Genomic DNA, 25225 nt, shown 5'->3' with positions numbered 1-25225 from the left:
CCGTCCACAAACCCTGCCTCAGTGCCTGCAGTCATTTATTTAAATGTATTATTACTCATTTTTTGGGGGTAACATGTCGACATTAATTTTTTTATTTAAAGCTTTCGTGACTGCAGGGATTAATATTCTTGGTTCTTTCGGTAAAGTCACGTAGAAGGGAAATAATAAAGTAATATAAATATATATTTTTATGTCATTTTTTAACCGGCACTTCACCAAAGACAGCCATTGGAGGTCCTGACGTCTCAGCCAATCAAAACGCGTCCCTGCGCCAACTTTCGCGCAATTTCTGCATTGCGCTTTTTATCGCTATTTTTAACGCGCCCTCGCGCTATTTTAATCGATTATTAACGATTGTTATTTTTAAAATAATCATTCTGTTTGTCACTAAACGAGCCGAGCGGCGATGTCGGACGAGGAAAGCGAGCCCGTGTCGCCCGTTGCCAAGCAAGAGGTAACGGGGCTCGCAGCGTTAGGCCCGCGCCTAGTCCCGCTTTACATTTCCCAGAGGAGATGCGCAGCGAACGTTACATTGCTCGTCCCTGATTGGCCGGCGCTTGTTTGTGGGCGTTTTTTCTGTAGGAGCTCCGCCTTGAATCGCGCGTCTCGACCAATCGCGTGCGCCCTCTCTCCGAGTGCCGCGCGTGCGGTCTACAATATGTGAAGCGCCTCTCCCGCCGGCCTAAACATCGCAATATGCGATGTTGCGTCAACTTTCCCTGAACGTATTCGCCACGTTAAAACTCTTTGCAGATGTCGCCAATTAAAGCGCTAATGCATTAAATTGTACTCCCCAGCGCTGACAATGCACCGTTCTTGTGTATTCGTGTTGGCAGCAAAGTGTTAAGCGTGCGTCGACGTCGCTTACGACAAAACAACACAATTCTGCAATAAAACCCACGGCCTTGCTTTCAAAAGTTCCTTTCTATCGCTCTCCGTGATTTACTGATGCATTGCAAATGCACCCACCTGACCCGTGTCGCGTTTAAGAGTGCGTCAGTCGCAGCTGCGCTTACATTGCAGAAGCCTGAGAATCATAAACTTGTTGATAAACGTATAAAGGCAACAACGTGAACAGCGTCTCAGCTTGTATCGACAACACGCGTCATGTATTGCCCGTGTAAAGTTGATAACACGGGGTTGTCTATCCTATATAAGGTGCACCGCAGTCGCATGCGTACGTGCCAGTTTCCGTAGTGTAGTGGTTATCACATTCGCCCGACACGCGAAAGGTCCCCGGTTCGAAACCGGGCGGAAACAGCGATTATTTTATCTTGTTTTCAACGTTTGTGTGTACAACACACAAACACACGTCTTCTCTGCAGTCACGAAAGCTTTAAATTGAAATTTACACACGCACGTGTTACACGAGGGAGAGCCTCGTGTGTCGGGGAATTACAATGAAGTGACTTAATTCTAATTCTAGATTTGAAGCTTTCGTGACGGCAAGGATTCATACTCTTAGGTTTTTTCAGTAAAGTCGCGTAGTTAAAAATAAAGAAAAAAGTATTAATTTTATTATTTATTTTTTACTACGTGACTTTACCGAAAAAACCGAAGCGTATGACTTAATCTTACTTTTAAAAGCTGTGCTCCATGTTTATGCCCAAGTGCTCACCCGCGTTTGCGTGTCTGCTGCCGCCCCGTGCTGTCCGCGCAGAGCAATGAGGCCAGCGCTGATCCGACAGCTTCACCCAACACTTCAATCCCAGAGGCAAAGCCTCCAGACTCGGACTACGAGTACAAGATGGTGAGTATAAAACAAATATAGCGTGACGTTTTTTTAGTTCTGAAAAAACGAAGAATAAAAATATTTTATTTTGTCTGTTGTGCATTCAGTCGACGATAGCTCTAACCCCACCTGTGCAGGAGGAGAGGGTGCCCATTGGCGTAATTGTACCATTATTAGCATTTTGTCCAGGCATTTCACGGTTTGATTAACCAACGAAGTTTGCAAATTAAAAGGAAACCACAGCAGATCAAGCGAAATGTTGTACTCAACGTCGAAGAGAAAAGGACTACTGGTATTCAACTATAGTATCAAAATTGTTGACTTGACTACGTATACGAATTTAGTGACTCCGTATAAGAATTTAAAAGAGGGCTGGGACTTCAGTAGGGCAGGCTTTAAGCCCCCCTTTAGCCAACAGCGATACGGGGCAAGGTGAGGACATTGGGAGTGGCTTGGGTGCGATATTTGAAATAGTTGACAGCAGGGCTAGAATTGACTGATAAATTAAGAAAAAACCTCGGCGAGCGCGTTTTTACCGAATGATACACTGCTCTACACGGTTTACTTAATGAGGTATGTTTTTCCGGAACACGAGGGTGATGTTTCGGCTATACGTGGGTTGACGCTGCTACGAATTTGCATCTCCGCGTCGAAAAGTAGTGATCTGTCCGATAGTATTTAAGAGTTACTGTAGAGGCGGCGGATAAACATCTCGGTACCATCTTCTCTCCCCAACATTCAGCGCATGCGGGCTCACTTGTTTAATCACGGCGCCTAAGCGTAAGGTGAGTGGCGGCAGGCAATAATTGCAGTGAGAAGAAGCAGAGAAAATTTGATTAATTTAGTGCAAAAAGGCTTGCAAGATGTGGGAGTGCTGCATCCGTTGGACGGTACGATGGTGTCATTTAATCGACTGAGAACGATTAAGACATCAGAGGAAAAGATAGAGGCCAGTGTTTCTGCCAACGCCGCAGCCAGCACTAAACTTATGTTGCTCAACGTGATCCATTTCTAGAGAAAATGGGAAAGGCACTTTGTAGATCGAGGACCCGACACAAAGAAAAGTGCCTCTCAGGGGTGCAGTTATAAGGGAGAAGGCTAGCCACCTTTACGAACACTTAAAGCAAATCAAAATAAGTACCAGTATATTTACATTCAAGGCCAGTAATGGCTGGTCTGAGAATGTTTGAAAAAGATTCAGCCTCCATAACATGAAATTGATGGGGGAATCGGCATCAGCTGACCACGAGATCGCAAAGAACTTCCTGGACAAGATGAAAAAATGTATCGAGAAGGGGTTGGTACAAGCCTCTCCTGAATGCTCCCAGGGGTCACCAACTGACCCTGATTAGCCTGGAGAGGCCCTACAATCCCTCCAACATCATCTTCAGCATTCATTGTAAGTAAAATCATCAGTTTCACTTTTATTTCATTCTATGTGTTAATGTATTTAATTTCGTTAACATATTCTGTCCGTTTTTATGTGATACCAAGTGGACGCAAATTATTAATCAAAGAGGGAGGGGGTGATATTTTTGACCCAGGAACACTACCTTATTTTTCCCATGAGGTCTTTTATTTGACCAACCCAGTTTTGCCCAAAATGGAATTTGCCAGGAATGTAACCCCCGTGATCGGTGAGGTTTTCCTCTTCATAGCTAGGCGGGGGTGGAGTAGTGCCAGTGATTTGTGCACTGCCCTATGAATGCGGTGAGTTCAATTCCTGGCAGTGGCTAACGTCAGTGACGTGTGATAACTGGTTTGATTCTCCCTTAAATCAGTCCACTGGTCATCGTGGTGAAATATAGTCAAATAATCACCTTGACCACTATGTCATGGGGAGGCCTTTATCCTGCAGTATATTGAAAAAATGCTAAATAAAATGGCTAGGTATGCTACGATGCATCAGTGCTATTAAATTATAATGCTTAAAATTGTGCATCTGAAAATGTATCGATTTTGATCTGTATATGTTGTATTTGATATGGGTCCTTGTAAACTCTATAGCCACTAGAGATTCTATATTCAACACAATGGAAAAAAAATATCTGGCATTGAATTGTGACCCCAACTTGTAGCTCATTAAAATAATTTTGAGGTGGTGAATCATTACATTCCTCATAATCAGTGTTCCTACATATGTCGGTTTTGGTTGAATGGTGCCCAATTTCATGAAAATTGTATGTAATTTACAAATGCCTTTGAATAAATTTCCTTAATCATAATCTAACGTCGTATTTAAATTTCCAATGTGTGTTATTTGTATATCATAACAGGAGGTCTATTTGCTTCCTGCGTCTCTAGAAATCCGATCGAGCAAACCGCTTCGAGTACCTGCTCAAGCAGACGGAGCTCTTTGCCCACTTCATCCAGCCGGCAGCGCAGAAGGCGCCCGTGTCGCCGCTCAAGATTAAGCCGGGACGACCGCGGCAGAAGATCGATGAGAAGCAGCACCTGCTGTCCGTCGGAGAGTCAGTGGAGCCGTTCACACAAATATTGCGCACATTTACACCTGTGCAGTAGCACAGTGGTTCGACTCTGGAATGACACACTTAAACCTGCACAGAGGCTCAACGTTCAGCACAGTGGCCCCTTCATGCAGCGTTTTACTCACAACAATAAAACAGATGTACAGTGAATTGTACTTGACCTAAAAGCGGTACCATTTAATGCCTGATGTGCGTCTTAAGTGATGCGGATTATACTCTTTTACATGAAATTATGTAAATTTGTTTGTGTCATAATTTTTACCAAAATGTTAAAAAAGTAAGTACCTATGAGGTTCATTCTAGATTTGAAGTTTTCGTGACTGCAAGGATCCATACTCTTTGGTTCTTTCGGTAAAGTCACGTAGGTGAAAGAAATTATTTTATTGCTTTATTTTTTTACCGACGTGACTTTCCCGAAAGAACCAAAGAGTACCTATAAGGTTGGTTCTAATTTGCAGTGCCTATGATCAAACTAACCAGGATGCATCCCATCAGATCTCAGAATCGAAGCAGGCTCATCTTCACCAACCTGCAATGTCCAGCATAGTGAAATATGGCCAAATAATCCCGACAATCACACTCAATCACAATTGTCACTCCCCAGTGCTGTTGCCAGATTTTGCTTTGTTCCAAGACTCAGTAGTCCCATTATTTAGTGTTGGATGAGACAGTTGCATAATAAAAAAAACAATTACAAGTGTTTTGCTGCTGCTGTTCCCACAACTGTAGCTTTCGCCACCGGAGGACAGAGCAGGAAGAGGATGAGGAGCTTTTGTCAGAGAGCAAGAAGGCGACCAACATTTGCACTCGCTTTGAAGAGTCACCCACCTGTACGTGCCACTCACAACGGGTACATTCGTGCCGCGGTGGCTAGGAGATGTTAACTACCTCGCCTGGTATACAGGAGGCTGTGGGTTCGACCACCACCCCGACCCTGACACCCGTATATTTTGAGTTTGCACGTTCTCCCCGTGGTTGCGTGGAGTTTTCTCGGGGTCCTTTGGTTTTTCCCTCCACATTTAGAAATATGCGTTTACAGTATTTGGCTGCTATGATTTTCCACATGATAAGCCACTTCGTTGAGCTATTATTTGTGACAAGGTCGCTTCTGAAAAAGAGCTATATAGCGCAGTGGGCCTTACCTCGTAAAATATGAAAAGTTTCGTTTTTATACTCAATGGAGATGACTTGTTAATATGGTTGTTTTTAATCCTCAGTTTAAGGGAGCCTATGTGATCTGAATATAGTGTCAATTCGCTGAACAAATATACGGATATTTATTTTATTTGTCATAATTTGTATTCAAGTATTAGTGGGTAATGTTTTTTTAACCAAATCTTTAGTTATATTACTTGCTATTTAACAATTTTTTTGGGAAATGGAGCAAGTAAGAGAAATGTTCAATCCTTGCACATTCTTAACAGGGAGCTTGGTAATTCACAAAGATAAAAACAAATGTGAGAGCTTATACATTAATGATGTAAATGATAAAAAAAACATTTAACAATGCATGATGATCCTGTCTTTTTTGGCTAAGAACAACACTAAGTGGTAGATGGTAAGCGTGGCTGAATAAATAAGGTTTAAATGTTTGGTTAACAATAGCGATATTTTCCCCATTTTTTTTATTTTTAAAGGAAGATTATTTTTAGTTTATACCTACAATAGAAAGATTTGTTGTGGAGTCTTTATAATTGGTATAAACTTAACAGGAGCCATTGGTTCTCTTTGATACCTGAACATTCTTGTTATATATTTTGTTTACCTAATAGGCACTATTTGATTCAGTTCTCATTATGGAAACTATTATTTAGCCACCTGTCGAGTGAAGGTCGTGCATGTTTTTAGTGTTGACTGACTTGATCCGTTTTTGCAGATGTGAAGGGTGGCACCATGAGGGATTACCAAGTGCGGGGCCTCAACTGGCTCATCTCTCTTTATGAGAATGGAATCAATGGCATCCTGGCTGACGAGATGGTACCTGGCCTTGTCACACAAACACCAACGATTCCGCCTGTATGTTTTACTGTAGACTCCCAAAATCAAACCGTGAGCTTAGACGCAAAATAATAGCAACATCACCAGATTACACTTAACAGTATGATATATTGTAATGTTTCCGATGCACTCAGCTCTATGACAGAACTATGATTTGGATATGGTACTTGGCAATGCTGTCTGATCGCTGGGTGCATAACAGTGAATAGGCACAAGAAGTATTTTTGCCAAGGGTTGATAACAGGAAATTAGGAGACTTGGATAGATTGGCATGTGCAACTATATGTATATGTTTCTGCTTACAAGAGTAATCAACCTTATTCATTTAAATTGCTGTAATGTTCCTTTGAAAACCAGTATCTTAACAGGCAAATTGAAGTTGCACTCGTGGAACAGATTTCAGCATGTGAATTCAAAGAAAGTTTTACATGTTTTTATTGAACGGACATGTAGCTTTTACAAAATGTATAATTACAACATTGTCATTAGTAGGTTAAGTTGATCAAATATGTAAAATAACATTCGATTTTATGTTGCCTTGGACATTTTCCAATTTTACTCGAAGGTCCATCTCCTGTGATAGCTCGTGCTCTTTCCTGTACGCGTAATCCAACACTTTAGATCACGCAATATGTTTTTTGGCAATTTTGTATATTTAAGTGCCTTGATTTTGTCTCCAGGGCCTGGGCAAAACGCTGCAGACCATCTCCCTGCTGGGCTACATGAAGCATCACCGCAACATCCAGGGACCACACATGGTGCTGGTGCCCAAGTCCACGTTGCACAACTGGATGATTGAATTTGAGCGTTGGGTGCCATCGCTTCGTGCTGTTTGCCTCATTGGAAGCAAGGACCAGCGGGTGCGTTCCCTTGAGTCGGTTGGCAGCTTCAAGTTCGGTGTGCCACTGAAAGTGCGGGAGACTTAGGATGCGCTCTCACGTGTGCCCCAAGTGTCATACTTTTTTTCTTTGACTGTTCTTTCCTGTTTTACGAAAAAAAAATCGGATTTTATGGGATAATGGGAGGTTAAAAATGGCAGTCCATTTACCAAATCACCCACAATATGCCCGATCTCGTTAGTTCACGGAGTTAAGCAGGATTTAGTCTGGATAGTGCTGTGATGGGTGACTATCAATCAGAATCGAGCTATAAGGCTGCAGGGCTATGTGGTGCCAACAGCTGCTCCCACGTCTATTCTGCCCGCCTTGAACCGGAACTGGCCAGTGTAGTTAAGTTTGGTATAATATCCCACAGGCATGGGGAGACCCTCATCCAGCAGTGGAATGCCTGTACATGTCCTTAAAAGTCAGGTTGTAGTATTTCAATGAGATTGTGTACACAAAAAGTATAATCAAAATTACTGATTAAAAAAAAATACTTGTTGTGACATTGAAAACAAGGGTTTCACAAGTTGCCACTGTCATGCCACTTTCAAGTTAAAAGAGCGTGTGCTCACAATTCTGTTATATTGTTGACTCCTTTTGTTGGATTTACATTGAAGTCGGCTTTCATCCGGGATGTCATGATGCCGGGAGAGTGGGACGTGTGTGTCACCTCGTACGAGATTGTCATTCGCGAGAAGTCCGTCTTCAAGAAGTTCAACTGGCGATACCTGGTCATTGACGAGGCGCACCGCATCAAGAATGAGAAATCCAAGGTCAGCTGCTATCCCAGGGAACACCAGTTTACTTACAATCAACTCATCCAGCCAGTTAGTGTCCTACCATCATTAGAACACTTGACTTGCAGAAAATTGTGGGTTCAATTCCATTAACGGCCAACTCAGCATATCATCCCTCCGGGGTTAATATCAGTAGCACTGCTCAGTGGGAAATTTACAGTATTTGTTCCAAGAATGAATTAATCCTCACCATGGGAATGTGCAATTTCCATAATAGATTTTTGGCTACCAATATGAATGAGTGCCATCTTGTTACTCATTTGAACAAGGAGACACCTTGAATGTAGTCTTCAGTCAACTCAGTGTCTTTAACACCTCTTATGAATTCATTGACTTTCACAGCCATAAATATAGTGAATGTAATGGTTTGGTGACAGTGCGCTGGTCCTTCTCTCTAGCTTTCGGACATTGTGCGCGAGTTTAAGTCGACGAACCGACTACTGCTGACGGGTACGCCTCTGCAGAACAACTTGCACGAGCTGTGGTCCCTGCTCAACTTCCTGCTGCCCGACGTCTTCAACTCATCCGAGGTCAGGAAAAGTAATGTGGCAGAAAAATTACCAAATTCAATACATTTTTCACTATCTTCAATAAAACCTGAGATACATTGGAGATTGAGAAATAAATGCACTACCTACTCACCAACCTTGTAAAAATGTGCAAATCATTGGATGTTTTAATATATCGGCTGTTATTATATATGTAGATACAGCAATACATTTAATGTTTCTTTTATTTCAGGATTTTGATTCTTGGTTTGACACAAACAACTGCTTGGGAGACCAGGAATTGGTGGAACGTCTACATATGGTGAGTCCATGAAGGGCTGGTAGGTTACACATGGTATTCAATCTGCCTGATTGGGATCACAACTTACAAAAAGACAATTACATTTCAGGTAACCTAGGATTGAAAAATCATCACTTTTTGCATGTATGTCTGTGTTTAAGTGGGCTGATAATGACACTTTCACACAGGTGTTAAGGCCCTTCCTTCTGCGCCGTATCAAGGCTGATGTGGAAAAGAGTCTTCAGCCAAAGAAGGAAGTCAAAATCTACATTGGCCTCAGCAAAATGCAGAGAGAGTGGTAAGTTACTCGCTAAATGCTTTAATGTGTAAAACTTCTTCCAGCTTATTCTGTGTCACCGTTTTCATTTCATATGCTGGATTTTTAGGTCACATTATTTTTGTAAAACAGTCTACGGCCCCTGCAACTCTCGCCCTGACTCCCTGTCCATCCTTCGTGTCCTTTGTTGGCTGCCCATTTAGACCAGAATTACTTTCAAGATCGCTTGCCTCTGCTACCGCGCCATAAAATCTAGCTACCCACCATACCTAAGTTCTCTGCTGATGCCTTACACTTTAATGAATCGTAGACAACTTCGCAGTGCGACGCAGAACCTACTTGAACCTCCCAAGACAAGGACTGTAATTGCTTCTCGTCGTTTCTCCGTCGCAGCCCCCGTCATTTGGAACGCCATCCCTATTCACATCCGTAACGATCAATCATTTTCTTCGTTCAAAAACCATCTAATGGCGCATCTCTTCAGCTCGACATTTAACCGAGTCTCACCGGACCGCACAACGCCATCTGACACTGAGTTTGGCTCCGCGCCTCAGAATTGCGTCTTCGGTCTGGAACATTGCGTGCGTCATAAATTGTATTATTGTGTGTACATTTAAATTATTAATAGGGAATGTGATTTAAGCAATACTTTCATTGTAATGTTTCGATGCTCACATTTTGTTATAATATACACTACATGTTGGTAATTCATGCAGATATGAAACTATGCGAGTGCAAGCATGTGCACAGGCTGCCTGTAATACAATTCATGCTGAAAGAGATGATGCGTAAAAGCTTGTATGCTGATTTTTTTCAGCACTTAAATAAACAAGCATGCAGTAATTTTTACACGTGGTGCAGCATGGTTCATCCAGTGAGCTGCCACCTCTGACCTCTGCAGGTACACAAGGATCCTGATGAAGGACATCGACATCCTGAACTCGGCCGGCAAGATGGACAAGCTACGCCTGCTCAACATCCTCATGCAGTTGCGCAAGTGCTGCAACCACCCGTACCTGTTTGACGGCGCTGAGCCTGGGCCGCCCTACACCACGGACACCCACCTGGTCAACAACAGCGGCAAGATGGTGGTGCTCGACAAGCTGCTGCCCAAGCTGCAGGAGCAGGGTCAGAGTCACGACTGACTTTGTGTCATGATGGCTGAGTATACCTTGTGACAATGTGCGCATCATGCACAGGTACACCAAGTCTTGAGCGTAAACGGTGGTGACATGATGTTAAACTGTGAAGGTTGTGCACTATTAACTGTTCCATGATACAGGATTTTCACAAGCAACTTTCTGTCAAAGGCTTTGGTTTTGAATGGATGGTGATAGTCGGGGGATGGTCCTCTGAATGTGTCTTTATGGGTGTGTTTGTGTAGGTTCCCGCGTGCTGCTCTTCAGTCAGATGACGCGCATGCTTGATATCTTGGAGGACTACTGCATGTGGAAAGGCTATGGGTACTGCCGTCTGGATGGACAAACTCCTCATGAAGACAGACAGGTTTGAGCCTTGAGTGTCACCGTCTCGTATGCATCGGATAGGTTTTCTCCAGTTTCTTCCCACATGCCAAGCACTCATTATTGGTAATGGTTAAACATTCCAATGCAGGACCCTGCTGAAAATGAGTCTTGAGAATCCTTGATTTTTCCTCGGGAAGCAAATGGCATTTATTATAATTTCGTGTAGCTGTTTATCAGTTGACCGTGCCATTATGGCCATTGTCTGGCTCACATCCCAGGTGTTAGTAAATGCTTTGTTGATTTTGCCAAAGACACTCCAGTTAAAGATATTGATGTTAAAATTATGCGTTGTTGGGGTGGTGCTGTAGGAGGCCATTGCAGCATACAATGCTCCCAACAGCTCCAAGTTCATCTTCATGCTGTCGACGCGTGCGGGTGGCCTCGGCATCAACCTGGCCACAGCTGATGTGGTCATCCTTTACGACTCAGACTGGAACCCTCAGGTCGACCTGCAGGCCATGGTGAGGTGGAGCGATTACACACCCTGGACATTAATTGCATGTCCAGCTCCCGCCACTGGCATACGTAACACTCTACAACTAAATTTGAAGGCGTTAATGCATTTCCTTTTTCCGTCTGTAACACGGGGTCACGATAACTCTCGTAAAGATCGCCCAATGTGAAGAAAGTTTTAGTGTAAAGTTGCATTCCTAATAGGGACTTTCCCGATTGAAAACGTACCAAATTGATGAAAGGGTTACCCAAATTTTGGCAAAAAAAGCAGCGATAATTGGTAATCATTTTTGGTCAAGTCGATGATGATATCACATACAATGCGTGTACCACGCCTCCTCTCGTGACGTCATGCATGGCATCATGGGTAACATCATCTCGTAACGCTATGTGCCATGTGATATCTCATTATGTAGGTGGAAATTGCAACTAAGGACAATCGGATGTTGGAAAGCAGTGTATAGTCCACTTGTGTGCTTGTTTAAATATTTTTTTTATCTTCTGTCCACACTGCCAATCAGGATCGTGCTCACCGCATTGGGCAGACGAAGAGGGTGCGTGTCTTCCGTTTCCTGACGGAGAACACGGTCGAAGAGCGCATCGTGGAGCGGGCAGAGATGAAGCTGCGCCTTGACTCTATCGTCATACAGCAAGGTGTCGCTCCTTTGACCTCCCATCTCATCATCTCTTGCTCGTGGTGTCATTTAAAGGAAGATGCAACAACAAAAACAAATCGCTCTAGTCTTGTAGGAACATTCGTAGTTTTCATGTCCTGGGCTGCGTGAGGTGAATTGAAAGATTTTTTGAAGAGAAGAAAATACTTTAAAATCAAAAGTCAGGCGCTCTTTCATAGCACCATCGTAATGTGCATTGAAGTATTAAAATGTGTGAGGGGAGCGAAGATTATTTTTGGGGAGGTTGGTGGGGGTTGACAATTTTTGGAAACCTGTTGGAGCAACTTTTTACCCCCACATATGGGGGGGGGGGTGCACTTTGTATAACTTTTAATAATGGAATGAACTGTAACTTTAAAGTGCTATATTTTAATCCTGATTTGAAGCCCATCGTCACATAAATTACCTCTTGTTGTAACAGCTCTCTCGCTGGTTCAGCAGTTCCACTGCTGGATTATTTTTTTCCGCCTGAGGACGACCACTTGTCTTGCGATCGAAACGTCGTGATATGTTTTTTTTTTTTACCTACGTGACTTTACCGAAAGAACCAAAGAGTATACTAGAAATTTGGCGGCCTTATTCTAGCTCCTACGGAGGGCTTCTTGGCGCCTCGCCGGTCGCTCCCACTGATGTCGTCTTCCTACTCCCCCCCATGTGTGCAGATACTACTGACTATTGTATGTAGGGTGTGTAAGCATATATGCTTTAGAGTTCAACTAACCTAGGTAAATGCTTGCCATCTTCCCGCACCTCCACACAGTTGGCTACATATGGTGTGAAAGAAGTTCAACATACATACATCTCACTGTGTGCGCAGGCCGGCTGATCGATCAGCAGGCCAACAAACTGGGCAAGGACGAGATGCTGCAGATGATCCGGCATGGCGCCACGCACGTATTCGCGTCGCGCGACAGCGAGATAACCGACGAGGAGATCGACGTTGTCCTGGAGCGGGGAGAGAAAAGGGTATACGCTTTAACGACTTGTTACATGGCCTTGTACGTACGTATGTTTAACTTCTTTCGCGCCGTAAGTAGCCAACTGTGCTTTTCGGAGGTGTGGGGGAAGGACAACAAACTAAACACAGAAAGCAGTTCTAAAGAAATGAGTTGTCAATCTATATTTAAAAGTGCGTAGCTCCAGTGGCTTTTTAATATCGGAAGGAAGAGCTTTCCAGACGGCTGCAGAAACGCATCTGAAAGTGCGCGACGCAGTGACCAACTTTGCCTTGCATCCAGCTCATAGAACGTTAACTACAAAAACTCGGCTTCATGAGATACAATACCTCACCGAGCAGGTGTACGGAGTTGACTATGAAACTGTATTACATGGACACAAGCAGTTTATATTCCATACTTCCCCGCGTACACACTTGTGAGCAGGCAGTTCCTTGCTCATCGCGTTGCGTCTTTTGTTGCAGACGGCCGAGATGAATGAGAAACTGAGCAGCCTGGGCGAGAGCTCCCTGCGCAACTTCACTATGGACTCGGAGAGCAGCGTGTACACGTTCGAGGGGGAGGACTACAGAGAGAAGCAAAAGGTGCGCCCAGTGCTCAGCTCGAAAACTTGACGTGCTTCCAGTTTTGTTCTACTTTATGTAGGGATGCTTAGTGCATTTGTGTTTATATAGTCATGATGTGCTGATTTCAGTATAGTTACTATTCATGGTCATTAATAATGGATATACCCTTGAAATAATGTATGGTTTACGTGAGGATTTTCTAAAAGTAGGGCGTTAAAATGTACATCGTTGTAATCCACTATTGTAAGATTTAAATAATGCTGGTAGGAATCACCTGGTTCCACTAGCCCACAGGGGATTATTGTGTCCGTCCGTCGTGCATCCAAAAATGGGAGGGGTCGGGCTGGGTGGAGAGGGGAGGGTGGGGAGGGGAGGGTGGGGAGGGGCTGGGTAGGGAGGGTGTGGAGGGGCTGGGTGTAGAGGGGAGGGTGGGGAGGGGCTGGGTGGGGAGGGTGGGGCTGGGTGGGGGGTGAGAGGGGTGGGGCTGGGTGGGGAGGGGCTGGTCAACCCGTGGTGCCCTTATAAAACTCAACGTTTATCCTACTCACGCCGGCTTGTGCCCGCCCTCACAGTTGGCCATATTTGCGGAATACACCACGCCGACATTGACCCTGGCCATTGACCGAGCAACCCAACGTTCCTACCAGCTCTCTCCGCAGGAATGTGTTATTTTTAACAGACCCCGACTTCTAATTTTATTTTTTTTAATACAAGTTTTAGGTGACATTGAAAGATGACGATTACCTGTCAAAGTTTGCACACGTATGTATAACTTCGAGACTTCAACATTTCCAATCTCTTTCCTTCAGATGAGCTTGACGGAGTGGATTGAACCTCCCAAGCGTGAGCGCAAGGCGAACTATGCTGTGGACGCCTATTTCCGCGAGGCTTTGCGAGTCAGCGAGCCCAAGGCACCCAAAGTACCTCTCGCACCTGTGCCGTCAGTCACACAACTCCGCTTTTTCCCTGTTTTCGTTGCGCACCGGCCAATTCGCTTGCTGATATTTGAGGGTGCTCCTCAAATCTGGACATTCAGTTCGGCTCAGATTTGCTCTGCAGTAGTAGGTTTTTACCCTTTAAACTGGTACAAAACTGACACCTTTATACAAGGCATCATGTTTGCAAAAACCACAACACAAGTAGTCAAAATGCAAACAAAAAGAAACAACTCTGATAATGATAATAATGTGCACTATCCTTGAAGTTGATTGGTCCACACCCGAGACAGCTTTCCTTAGAGCCTAGTCTCCATTGGTGTTGTGGTTATTGCAAACATGATGCCTTGTATAAAGGTGTCAGTTTTGTACCAGTTTAAAGGGTAAAAACCTACTACTATATTTTGCCACTGGTAAAGGAGGTCTCATAGTGTAATTGCTCTGCAGTGTTTTGGTTACAACAATGGGTGCACTGTATAAGAAGACCGAGCCTTCATACTACAGAATTGTGTTGAATGAGCCGGTAATTTCAAATTAGTAACTGGCTTTCACCCACCTTCTATTGGCTTTCTGGTCACGCACTCAAACGAAAAATGTAGTTATCGATAATACGATGCCGTATTTGGATTCAGCGTGCTTTATAATCTCAAGACACAAACCTTCATAGCAATGCATTCAAAAACAAACAAACAAATGTCTAAATATTTGCCATACAAATTTGTAATTGAGATATTGATAAAATTGGACACAATGTGATGTTTGGATTCAGAACTCTTTAAAACCTTTAAATGTATGGGTTCAAAAACAAAGAGGTGGAAAATAATTTCCTCAATTTTGGGGGGTGCAAAATCATTGTTGTTTTGTTTCAGAATTTTACGAGTTATATGCATAGACTTGCCTATATTTATGCCATATTTCAGCTTTTTTATGCCTTATAGAACATCATTGGAATTTGCATCATTTACTCACTCTTCATCAGTGATATGTATTGAATACCTAGATTGTGTGGCAGGCAGAAGAGTCTGCGTAACCCGTTTCAGTTTGGACGAACACTCGAGTAGAGTTTCTTACAATCCTTGCTTCTTGTGCGTTTCCTGTGGCCAGGCCCCCCGGCCACCAAAGCAGCCAAGCATCCAGGACTTCCAATTTTTCCCTCCTCGCCTCTTTGAGCTCCTGGAGAAAGAAATCCTGCACTACCGAAAAACCATCGGCTACAAGGCATTGCAACGCGATACACTCACATGCACATACACACACATGTACATACACACACACATGCACATACACATACACACACATGCACATACACACATGCACATACACACACATGCACATACACACACATGCACATACACTCACATGCACATACACACACATGTACATACACACACACATGCACATACACACACACATGCACATACACACACAAGTACATACACACACACATGCACATACACTCACATGCACATACACACATATGCACATACACTCACATGCACATACACACACAAGCACATACACACACATGCACATACACACACATGCACATACACACACATGCACACACATGCACATATACACACATGCACATACACACACATGCACATACACACACATGCACATACACACACATGCACATACACACACTACTCAAAGAGGGAAGGTGAAATATGGTGCATTGGTACATTTGAATTATTCAACGTGTCTACGTCAATTGCATGCGAGCATTATTTTGAACATGGCATAATGTCGATGTAGCTAGTGATATTGTGTTGTCCCTACCACCTGTCCCGCAATATAATATCGCGTGCCGATTAGAGTATGTGCTCCTTAACGGCACTTTTCCTAGCAGTCATTCTCGATTTAGAAGGGTGTTTACGTTTTCCCATTTGTGTGTGTGTGTGCGCGTGCAGGTCCCGCGTAGTACAGACATCCCCAACGCCGCCCAGGTTCAAAAGGAGGAGCAGCGCAAGATTGACGAGGCTGACGTACTGAATGAAGAGGAGGCGGAGGAGAAAGAGAAACTTCTGACGCAGGTCCCACACACACCTGGATCCTCTGCCTGTTGCTATGCCCGTAAAATAGTTTGCCTATCTGTCCAGTTATTTGAGGACACTTCATATGCTTTCCCAAAACACAACTTAAAAAAAAAAGTGATTTTTGAAAATAAAATGTACCATTAAGCTGTGAAATATTGCCGATCAGTTATGCGTACGCTAGAACACGTTTCTGTGGGTGTAAGTGCGTGACTAACATGTATGCCCGTTTATGCGTGTGTGTGTGTTTCTATGCATGCATTTTTGCAAGTCTAAAGGCTGACCAGAATGAAGGATCCACTGATTGAGAGCAAGCACCTGCCTCTCTTTTCATGTCGGATTTTGTTTACTCTGCAGTGACTCAATAATGCAATTATGTAGTTCAAATAACGCATAGGTTTCTCATCCGCTTTGATTCACAACAGATTTTAGTTTTTTGGCCTAACCTAAACAATTTGATGCATTTGTTACTTGATGTGTGGCAATCTTTGTTCATACCATCATCGATTAAAGTTTCTGTTGTTAAGTTAAGGGACGTCACAAACAACCATTTGTAATTGTTTTTAAGTTAGGTAAAATGGAGGCATGGAATTTCTATAAAGAACCCTATTTAAATTTTTCTGTATTTCTATTTAACTTTGTACTCGGGATGTTTAGCAAAGGCATTTAGGATTGGAAAATCAAGCGGTGTAGCAATTGTATCGAATGTAATACTTTGCACACAACAGGCACCCACCCAATAGGCTACCTGTGCCAATAATTCTATTACACACATTAATATTTAACCTTATTTGCCATCTTGAACTTAGCAGGGCTTTACAAACTGGACCAAGCGAGACTTCAACCAGTTCATCAAGGCCAACGAGAAGTGGGGTCGGGATGACATTGAGAACATTTCTCAGGAGGTAGAGGGGAAAACTCCTGAGGAGGTCATGGAATACTCAGGTACTTATGGAACCTTTACCATCCCACAAAGTGCTGTGCAACACATAATAGTGAGGATTTGCACGTATCATTGCACAAATTCCAGAGCTTGTCGAAGTGACTCGCGGATACACAGGACGTGAAAAAGACATCAAGGCAAAAAGTGGAAGAGGCGGAGTGAAAGAAATAGAGAACGAAAAGACACGACGAATGACAAAGACATATTGACCAACGTCAGGATAAACAGCGACCCAAACAGTTTGGCAACAACCAACAATCTCAACACCCCCCCCCCCCACCAAACCATTACCACCCACTGTCCACAGTCCACATGGCCACAGCAAACGTAGCAGTCGGAGAGTACTGGGAGAGTCCCCGGGCTACTGCACGGTTTATTAGATTGGTTCACAGAAACCCAGCAGCCACGGGAGATTGTACACGACCACAATCTCAATAAAGCAATTGATGATTGAATGAAATCATGAATGCATGAGTGAATTGTAACAATTCACCAATTTGCTTTGGGATGATTTGTAACATCCCAAATAAAATTAATCACTTGTTGAAATCTGTTTAGCAGCGTAAGTGCCGAGAGTGATGTGTAACCATGCCTCATGTCGTGCAGCTGTGTTCTGGGAGAGGTGTAATGAGCTGCAAGACATTGAGCGAATCATGGCCCAGATTGAGCGTGGGGAGGCTCGCATCCAGCGGCGGGTCAGCATTAAGAAGGCTCTGGATGCCAAGGTGACTGTCCTGTGAACATTGCTGCTACCTCATCCATGTGCATATGTGTACAGGTAGTCCTCTAATTACGACGGAGATGCCTTACGACGACCCCATCGTAAGTCGAAAATATCCTAAGTCGAAGATGGCCCAGCCTACCCAGGAGTCTTAAAGAATGGTGATAATTTAGCAAAACAGAGCAATTTACTGTATAAACTATATACTGTATGTATTTATTAATTACAATACTGTATTGCACAGTAAAATGTAAAGTAAAAAAAACAAGGTCAATTCTTAGCCTACCTATATGAACTGCAATTTAATAGAAAGTTTTTTCAGGAAACAATCCTATCTGCTATAAAAACTTTTATCATACATTGAACGTATCGTGGTAACCCTAAAATTAAATCGCTAAAGCTACGTATCATACATGCATTGAACCTATCGTAACGTATCTTATTGTACTGTACTGCATACTTGAACGATGTTAGGTTGTTGATGGCAATTTTGTTGTATCGCCATCGTAAGATCGAAATATCGTAAGTCGGACCATCGTAACTCAGGGACCACCTGTATATGCTTTTTATGTATCTAGGGCAGCTTAGTGCGGTGTCACGACTGTATATGCTGTGCCAACAAGAGCAAGTACCTATTAGCAATACCTTCAACACACCACCCAAACTTCTGTACTATGTGTTGTATCAGGTGCATATTATACACACACACATGCGCAATATGGGTTATAGCATAGTTTTCCAGAGTATCATTAACGCAGGTCTCAATGCGTTAACGAAAACATTTGCAGATATATTTGTAATGAACCAGTAACGTTGTTTGCACATGCCACATGCATCACAAGTAGTAGTGGAAACTGAAGCTGGTCTCATCTCTATGTCAACTCGGTCTAAATTCAGCAGCTGATGGGGTGTGTTAACATCAGTATGAAAGAGAAATATGGCCAAGAATAGCGTTGACCCATACATGCCATTCTGGGCCTTAATAGGCGCTTACCAACAACACTTGCGCCAGCAATCTATACGATTACATTGGAGGGGATCTCTGTCTTTGCAATTTTACAGATTGCACGGTACCGGGCGCCCTTCTACCAGCTGCGCATCTCATATGGCACTAACAAGGGCAAGAACTACACGGAGGAGGAGGACCGATTTCTGGTGTGCATGGTGCACCGGCTGGGCTTCGAGAAGGAGAGCGTCTACGACGAGTTGCGCCAGTGCATCCGCAACGCGCCTCAGTTCCGCTTCGACTGGTTCATCAAGTCCCGCACGGCGATGGTGCCTGGCTTGCACATCACATCATAGCACTCAGCCCACCCCTGCCCCCCCCCCGCTCTCAATAACCCAGCCAGATAGTGTCCAAAGAACAAGTATGTCACATTTAATGGTATACATTAATTGAAAATGTTCTTTGCCTATTGCTAAGTTACTGGGAATGCACCCAATATCAGATATCGGAAGCCAAGCAGGCATCAGCCTGGATAGTCCGTTATAGGCTTTGGAGATGCACAGTGGTAACAGAGCGCAATGAAGCAAAAGTTATTCTTGTACAGTACTTATTTACTCCCACATCTATGATCCCCGCCTGCACCGACCTCCACAGACCAACATGGTGAAGTATGGTCAAATAACCCCCATGACCCACATGGGATGGGGAGCCTCTCATCCAGCAGTGGATTGACAAAAGGGCGGTACAATAGGGCATTTTATAACGTGGTTTTGAAAGACATGCACTGTGAAAGATGAGCCAAGACTACATCGTGGGACCTCCTTTGCCAGTACCAAAATATGAGAATAGGTTTTCCCCTTTTTTCTGGCAACAAAACAGGTGTTAAGATGTTAAAACACCAAACTGAAACTTTCTACAAGGAATCATGTCTGCATTAACCACAATACTTGTGGTCAGAATGCAAACAAAAAACATACTCTGATAATATATGCATTGTCTTTGAAACTGATTGGTCCACACCAGAGACAGCTTTATTTCGAGCCTAGTCTCAAATGGTGTTAGACCAGAGGACGCCTAAAGGCGTACAGCACGAAGACATTGCACTGTTAATGCAGACATGATTCCTTGTAAAAGGTTTCAGTTTGGTGTTTTAACATCTTAGCACCTGTTTTCTTGCCATAAAAAAACTGTTTATCATGGCTAGAGGAGCACTGGTCTTTGGCACTTTCACACACTATTCTAGTTGCCTTGTTCCATCATTCTAGTCACCCCCAACAAGCCTACAAAACCAAAGTTGTTTCTGCTTAAAGGAACCTTGGCTCTACTTTTCACAGCGCAAGTGTCTTTGATTAGTCCCCACGCAGAGTGTTTACTGAAAAAAACAACAAGAAAGTACTCTGTTGTGAATGTGTGTGTTTTTATGGCTGGGTGGCCTTCTGGTTTATGCGCTTGCCTCTGGATTCAGGGTTCACGAGTTCAAATTAAACGTCATCTGCCTGACATTGTACTGTGGGACTTTTATCAAGCATGGTTTTTTTTTGTAGATTTCAGAGTTATTGATTTCCAAGCATAGTCTAGTACGTGATACTATGGGAAAAACTGGAATAGTACAATGAGCTACTGATTTGAAATATTGCTAGCTTGCTCGTGGCAGAACAAAAAAAACATTGGTGATAAGTTATGTAGGGATCTCTCTTGTCTCAGCTGCCATTAGGAAATACAATAATGAGCAACGATGTGAATTATGACATGATGGTTATGGTGCTGATCCATTCCCAACTGAAGGATGACAATGTTCACACGTGCAGGAGCTGCAGCGGCGTTGCAACACACTAATTACCCTCATCGAAAGGGAAAACATGGAACTGGAGGAGAAGGAGAAAGCCGATAAGAAGAAACGAGGCCCCAAGCCTGGCACGGTATGGTCACTGTTTATCATGAAACTATTTTTGTAAATGTATTTTACCAGGTAAAGCCCTCTGAGCTACATAGTTATTTTTCAGAAGCGACCTGGCCACAGATGATAGCTCAACGAAGTGGCTTATCACGTGGAAATGTATCACAGCCAAATACACTAAACGCACGTTTCTAAATGTGGAGGGAAAATCCAGAGGACCCAGAGAAAAGTCCACGCGACCATGGGGAACACATGCAAACTCCAAATATACAGGCATCAGGGTCGGGTTTGAATCCACGACCTGTATACCAAACGAGGTAGTTAACATCTCGCATATAACGATTCGCCCCCACCCCCCCACCCTACTTCCAATTTGCGATTCAGTGAGTTGTCACGAACTGAGGTTATGGTTCAATTCAAGAATCATGTTTTTATTAGTTTTTTTATTAGTTTTTTTATTAGTTTTTTTATTAGTTTTTTTATTTGTTTTTATTTGTTTTTTTATTTGTTTTTTTATTTGTTTTTTTATTAGTTTTTTTGTTTGTTTCTCAATCTTTCTCATTCCTTTTAAATGAAATTAACATGCATCTATTTTACGTAAAATATTATTCTTGCACATGGTTCGATGCATGTATCGTGCTTGTAGGAAGGTGATATTTTATGAAACTGTTATGTTTATTCGTCCTCATCCCTTCATTTTCAGCACTGGTTGGTAGGCACTCTTAGAAAAAAATATGTTAGTAGAACATAACATCCATTGCATGTGAAAATTAACTGCTTCTCTATCTTGCGTGCATCTTACATTTTTTTATTTTCCTGGATCAAGTGGAATGGACAAATCGGTGCTCTGTTACCAGGTCCAGTGTCTGTTCTTCACAAGGGAAAACGCACCAAGATGGATTAACATGACAGCGGAAAAACTGTTTAGAACAGTGATTAAGAAACTTTGCTTAATCATTGTCACTTAAATGTATAGAGAAAGAAAACGTTAAGCTTCAGAATATAAAATGAAATGGGAATTCTAAGTAATGGGAATGTATCAAGCATAGATACAAAATAGGCACCTGTTCCATTTCCTTTATAAGCTTAGCTGCTATCCTCTCTCCACCGTGCCTCATCGCTTCCGTTTTGCTTTTAAATTAACTTTTAAGCTGAAAACAAGAGGTTACTAAACGGTTACACGGCCTGCCACACTTGGTGTTGGGGCCAGTGACCTGAACGTTGATGCAAGCTTACTTTTGTTTTCGTATCCATTGTTAACGAACAAAAAGAAAAGGATGAGCAGAAAACTTATGGGGAAGAACTTTAATGCATGGCTAAGCTGCTAAAGAAAAGCATTTCCGTAGATTAGTTATGATCCAGCCTTTTACCACGACCAGCCATACAATTCTTGAATGTTTCGATTTAAGGCTTTCGTGACTGCAGGGATTCATCTTCTTGGTTCTTTCGGTAAAGTGACGTAGAAGGGAAGTAATAAAATAATAAAAATAAAACATAAAATAATTATCACGACGTTTCGGCTACAACGCAAGCAGCTTCGGCTACAACGCAAGCAGCTTGCGTTGTAGCCGAAACGTCGTGATAATTATTTTATTATGTTTTATTTTTATTATTTTATTACTTCCCTTCTACGTGACTTTACCGAAATAACCAAGAAGATGAATTTCTGAATGTTGAGTGAATAATACGTATAGAGTGTTCACATAAATTGGCTTCGTGGGTTATGTCACAGTAACAGAATTACGAGTATGTTACATGCAGATTAGACATCACGGTGGAATGGGCTCTGTTGTGTAACGCACCAGCCTGCTGTGTAAGAACGTTTAGAAAATGCAAATTCCCAAATTATCCTTATGCTCAATTTTGTGGCAATGAGGTCCTTTCTCCTATGTTGTAATTCCGTCACCGTGGAATGATTTGAATGATGACTCAAGGATTGCATGTGGCTTATGAAGGTCATGAAATCTGGGGTCATAGAGTTATTTGATTGGAAGATAAATTGCTATGAAGTCACTGCTGGTCGATAATGTTTATGGAGCAGGCACAAATAGCTTCTTGAAAGAACAAATTGAGCCCGACTGGGGTACAAAGTTTGTGCCAAAGAAACTGGCAAGTGATTTTAACAGAGATTAATAACCGGTTCCATGTGTCAGTACGTTTTCATTGATAAGAGTGCAAGTGTCTATGCTCAATCGCTGAACTCATGTTCTGTGGTTTGGGACAATCAGCATGTATTGCTAACCTGCCGTCTGAAAAGCAGACTCTACAATGTGGATGTGTGTGTGTGCATTGCTGTGTGGAGAGCGGCCGTGCAACGGTTAGTGCACCGCGCTACAAACCCAGCGACCCGAGTTTGATTCCCGCTCACAGCCAACACCAGTGACGATAATTATCTGAGCCAGTCCTGGGCCTCCCCTAGGTCGACTCGGCCTCAAATGAGTACCTGGTGCAGTGTGTAAACATCGCCACTGCAGACACAAAGGTGGACCAGCGTGGTGTTGGCCACCCACCCCCTCGTGTACCGTGGCGGCCTTCATAGGTGCTCGCTAACAGCACTTTCCCCAACAGTCTGTTATGGCTATTGGGGGGGGGCCTTTATCTTTGCTTTGTGCATTTCTGTCCACAGAAAAGGAAGGGAGAATCACCGGTGGAGGAGAAGGGAGCCAAGAAAGTGAAAACCTAATCATTGTCTGATAGCACTGCCACATCTTTTCTGGTATACTCCAACCATAGTTAGCAAAAAACTGACATCATCGTTTAATTGTCTCCAAAAAAATACCGCTGTCAATTAAGAACATTCACCAGAGAGAGAGCATCAACGTGTACACTGCATGTGTTTCTCTCTGTTTATTGTTTAAATCTCCATATATTTTTACTAGCTTAAAAAAATTCTATGAAATAAATATATTAAAACAATCATGATGTTACTAATTAACATCCAAAGGATGTTATTATATTGTTGGTAAAATACTAGATTAAAAAAAAACAGCACTTATTTAAAGTGGAAAGAGGCAAATAAATAATTTTAACATTCCCTTTCAAAAAACTGCACCTGTAATTCGACTCGTTGTTTATAAAACAAAGCAGTGTTATCTGACGTGTGTACATTGTAAAGCTACTGTTTTGCTTATTTGTTCTCATTTTTCTTGTTTCATTTGCGTATACGCCTTAACGTGCCCTTTTAATTTCAACATGTATGACGTTTCAAGAACTAAAAGAGTCCTCTTTGCTATAAGGTATGCCATATACAAGTTAATAAAGTTTGTGTACAATTGCAGTGTTTATGTGGAGCTCAATAACAAGGGAGGGGGGGGGGGTTTGCGTGCACCCACACACACACACACAAGCACTTGGTTGACATAACTGCAGCGCGGACATAGGATGTGTAAATGAGACCATTCAGATCATTTATCAGGGTTACATTACTGCAAGATTCGGGGATTTTGGAAGCATTGGTGGTCGCGCATTCACTCGTCTCGGCCGATGTTGAGGGCCACTCTTGTGTGGCGGTGAATGGGGCTGGCACACAATGACGGAGGGGTGTTGCGTGTGCGTGATGGGGGTGGTGTTCTGGGTGGGGGGGGGGAAGATAGGGGAGAGAGACAAGGCCTGCACGATTGTCCCCGTTTAATGATGCCGGGGCAATGAATGGGGTGCTCAGTTCCAGGCCCACGACTCTGACCCCCAAACAAACAGCCAAGGCTTCTCACAGGCATGGGAGCAGTGGCATACAAAAAGGGGGCGCTGAGGCGGACAGAATTGGTGATGGTTCAGTGGGCGAAGGGGGGGGTGGGTGGGATGTGATGGCGGTGAGCGGTGGGTGGGGGGGTGTTTTCCGAGAGGGTGGCTTTCGGAAGGGAAAAGTGTCTGCGAGAGTGCTGGGTTGTTACTGGGCGGAGGGGGTGTGATGTGATTTGGAAATTGGGTGCAGGGGAAGACACAAGTGAAAACTATTGGAGAACATTACCGGCGTTTGTTATGCATTGGCACCACTCGCCACCATAACTTATTTGGATTGTGAAACTGAAAACTGTGCTGGATGCTCTTTAACAGCCTTGGCTGCAGTTCCTGTCCGCTTTTTTGCGTTCAACACAATGAGCGGACCACAGCTGATGTCATGTTGCTCGCGTTGTGTACGGCAGCACACGCGGGAGCAGAATGCGAATGCATTCGGTGGCCAAGTGACAATTTTGAGATAGCACATTGTACAGCATAATTTTTGGTTTGCATCAACGTTACATTTACGCACGTGCAAGACCCAAGTTGGAATGTAGGATGTGGCTAAGAGAAAATAATTATGCGCGGCACTTTGTCAAATGACTGCTGGCCGAATTTGGTCATGCGGGGTTTGGTGACCATACTTCACCATGTCATGTAGGAGGATGGGACCCAGTACCGGTTTAGATATCGCCACTGATGTTAGTCATGGCCAGCAATCTAACTCGGGGACACTGGATTCAGAGCAAGGTGTGCTAGCTAACCTGTATGCCATCACTCGCATGTAATGTGAACAGTGACACCTAATCAGTTGCGATGGAACTTTTAACAGACAATTGACTAACTATTTAAATGGGTCGGTAACTTAAGAGGCAGTCTAGCAAGTCGG

The 25225-nt window shown here is 43.3% G+C and overlaps 1 protein-coding gene and 1 non-coding gene across 3 annotated transcripts; both read left to right on the top strand.

Annotated features, from left to right (window-relative positions):
• The first annotated feature begins 272 nt into the window (after positions 1-272).
• On the top strand, positions 273-23873 carry SMARCA5 (SNF2 related chromatin remodeling ATPase 5). Of its 2 annotated transcripts, none has more exons than XM_078863030.1 (24): positions 273-454; positions 1661-1750; positions 4037-4203; positions 4951-5051; positions 6098-6198; positions 6900-7079; positions 7721-7876; positions 8299-8430; positions 8642-8710; positions 8878-8987; positions 9868-10094; positions 10351-10472; positions 10801-10953; positions 11467-11599; positions 12437-12585; positions 13040-13159; positions 13951-14061; positions 15181-15294; positions 15990-16112; positions 16925-17057; positions 17662-17780; positions 18839-19051; positions 20531-20641; positions 23246-23873. In XM_078863030.1, the coding sequence occupies exons 1-24, from the start codon at positions 407-409 to the stop codon at positions 23300-23302; spliced, it is 3039 nt and encodes a 1012-aa protein (XP_078719156.1). In that variant the 5' UTR covers positions 273-406; the 3' UTR covers positions 23303-23873. The 2 variants fall into 2 exon arrangements, with proteins under 2 accessions (XP_078719156.1, XP_078719155.1); XM_078863029.1 differs by having other exon boundaries at positions 16922-17057.
• TRNAV-GAC (transfer RNA valine (anticodon GAC)) lies at positions 1188-1260 on the top strand. Its single transcript has one exon. It is a non-coding gene; the product is annotated as a tRNA-Val (tRNA).
• Positions 23874-25225: the final 1352 nt, after the last annotated feature.

Source organism: Lampetra fluviatilis, chromosome 15 (assembly GCF_964198595.1).
Source record: "Lampetra fluviatilis chromosome 15, kcLamFluv1.1, whole genome shotgun sequence".
Taxonomy (NCBI): domain Eukaryota; kingdom Metazoa; phylum Chordata; class Hyperoartia; order Petromyzontiformes; family Petromyzontidae; genus Lampetra; species Lampetra fluviatilis.
This window is presented reverse-complemented; position numbering and strand designations above follow the sequence as displayed.